This window comes from Fukomys damarensis, unplaced genomic scaffold (genome assembly GCF_012274545.1).
Source record: "Fukomys damarensis isolate Sample0158 unplaced genomic scaffold, DMR_v1.0_HiC HiC_scaffold_39, whole genome shotgun sequence".
Classification (NCBI taxonomy): domain Eukaryota; kingdom Metazoa; phylum Chordata; class Mammalia; order Rodentia; family Bathyergidae; genus Fukomys; species Fukomys damarensis.
In genome coordinates this window covers 77147589-77149530 of record NW_022900951.1, presented here as the reverse complement: position 1 = coordinate 77149530, position 1942 = coordinate 77147589, and the positions used below count along the sequence as shown (strand labels likewise).

The following is a 1942-nucleotide window of genomic DNA, read 5'->3' as shown; positions in this document are numbered from 1 at the left end:
CATAACACATCTCGGTTCTTCTTTATTCTGTATTCATTCCCTACACCCTTCCCTCTGTCTCTCTCTAGATCTCCTTTCTCTATGTTATTATTATTATTGCTATACATAGTTTATATTTAGAATGTGTAATGTTCACCTTCATTGTTGATGTTAGTACATATATGCATATGTAAATCAATAAATGTAATACACTATATTAACTTAGTCAAGGTCAAAAACCATGTGAACATCTCAATAGATGCAGAAAAAACATTTGACAAAATTCAACACCCATCATGATAAAAAAAACCCTGCAAAAAATTGGAAAAGATAGTCTATATCTCAACTTAATAAAGGCTATCTATGAAATACCAACATCCGTCTGGCATGATTCCATCCTGTGTGGAGGTTCTCTTGGGGCAGTAGCTGTTTATTTCCATCCGTGTTCTCTCCCTCCTAAGTGCATGCCATCACTCCATGGAAGATTCGATGGATATGGACATGAGCCCTCTGAGGCCCCAGAACTATCTTTTCAGTTGTGAACTGAAGGCTGACAAAGATTATCACTTTAAGGTTGATAATGATAAAAATGAGCACCAGTTGTCATTGAGAACGGTCAGTTTAGGGGTTGCTGCAAATGATGAATTGCACATTGTGGAAGCAGAAGCAATGAGTTACAAAGGCAGCCCAATTAAAGTAACACTAGCAACTTTGAAAATGTCTGTACAGCCAACGGTTTCCCTTGGGGGCTTTGAAATTACACCAACTGTTATCTTAAGGTTGAAGTGTGGTTCAGGGCCTCTGCATATACGTGGACAGCACTTAGTAGCTGTGGAGGAAGATGCAGAATCAGATGATGAAGAGGAAGAGGATGTAAAACTCTTAAGTATATCTGGAAAGCAATCTGCCCTTGGAAGTGGTAGCAAGGTTCCACAGAAAAAAGTAAAACTAGCTGCTGATGAAGATGATGATGATGACGATGATTTTGATGATGAGGAAATTGAAGAGAAAGCTCCAGTGAAGAAATCTATATGAGATACTCCAGCTAAAAATGCACAAAAATCAAACCAGAATGGAAAAGACTCAAAACCTTCAACACCAAGATCAAAAGGTCAAGAATCCTTCAAAAAACAGGAAAAGACTCCTAAAACACCCAAAGGACCTAGTTCTGTAAAATATATTAAAGCAAAAATACAAGCAAGTATAGAGAAGGGTGGTTCTCTTGTCAAAGTGGAAGCCAAGTTAGTCAATTATGTGAAGAATTGCTTCCGGATGACTGACCAGGAGGCTATTCAAGATCTCTGGCAGTGGAGGAAGTCTCTGTAAGAAAACAGTTTAAACAGTTTGTTAAAATTTTCCATCTTATTTCATTTCTGTAAGAGTTGATATCTGGCTATCCTTTTTATATTGCAAAGTGGGAACTTTCCCTACCGTGTTTGATAAATGTTGTCCAGGTTCCATTGCCAAGAATGTGTTGCCTGTCCAAAATGCCTGGTTAGTTTTTAAAGATGGAGCTCCACCCTTTGCTTGGTATTAAGTAAGTATGGAATGTTATGATAGGACATAGTAGTAGTGGCAGTCAGACATGGAGATGGTGGATGGTGGGGACACAAAAATATACCTGTGAAATAAACTCAGTATTTTAATAAAAGTAAAAAAAAAAGAAAAAACCAACATCCATTATCATATTAAATGGCCAAAAACTGAAAACCTTCAGGTTAAAATCAGGAACAAGACAAGGACGCCCAAAATCACCAATCCTCTTCGATATAGTTCTGGAAACATTAGCCATAGCAATTAGACAAGAGAAAGAAATTAAAGCAATAAAGATAGGAAAGAAAGAAGTTAAAATGTCATTATTTGCTGATATGATACTCTACATTGAAGACCCAAAAAATTCCACCAAAAGACATCTAGACTTAATTCACAATTTCAGCAGAGTAGCTGGATACAAGGTCAACAC

General features: G+C 37.1%; 1 protein-coding gene across 1 annotated transcript; it reads left to right on the top strand.

The window, feature by feature from the left end:
- The first annotated feature begins 424 nt into the window (after window positions 1–424).
- On the top strand, window positions 425–1347 carry LOC104861820 (nucleophosmin-like). The gene is given in 1 exon segment (XM_033760308.1): window positions 425–1347. A coding segment is annotated over 1 exon segment (849 nt). The 5' UTR covers window positions 425–456; the 3' UTR covers window positions 1306–1347.
- The last annotated feature ends 595 nt before the right edge of the window (window positions 1348–1942 follow it).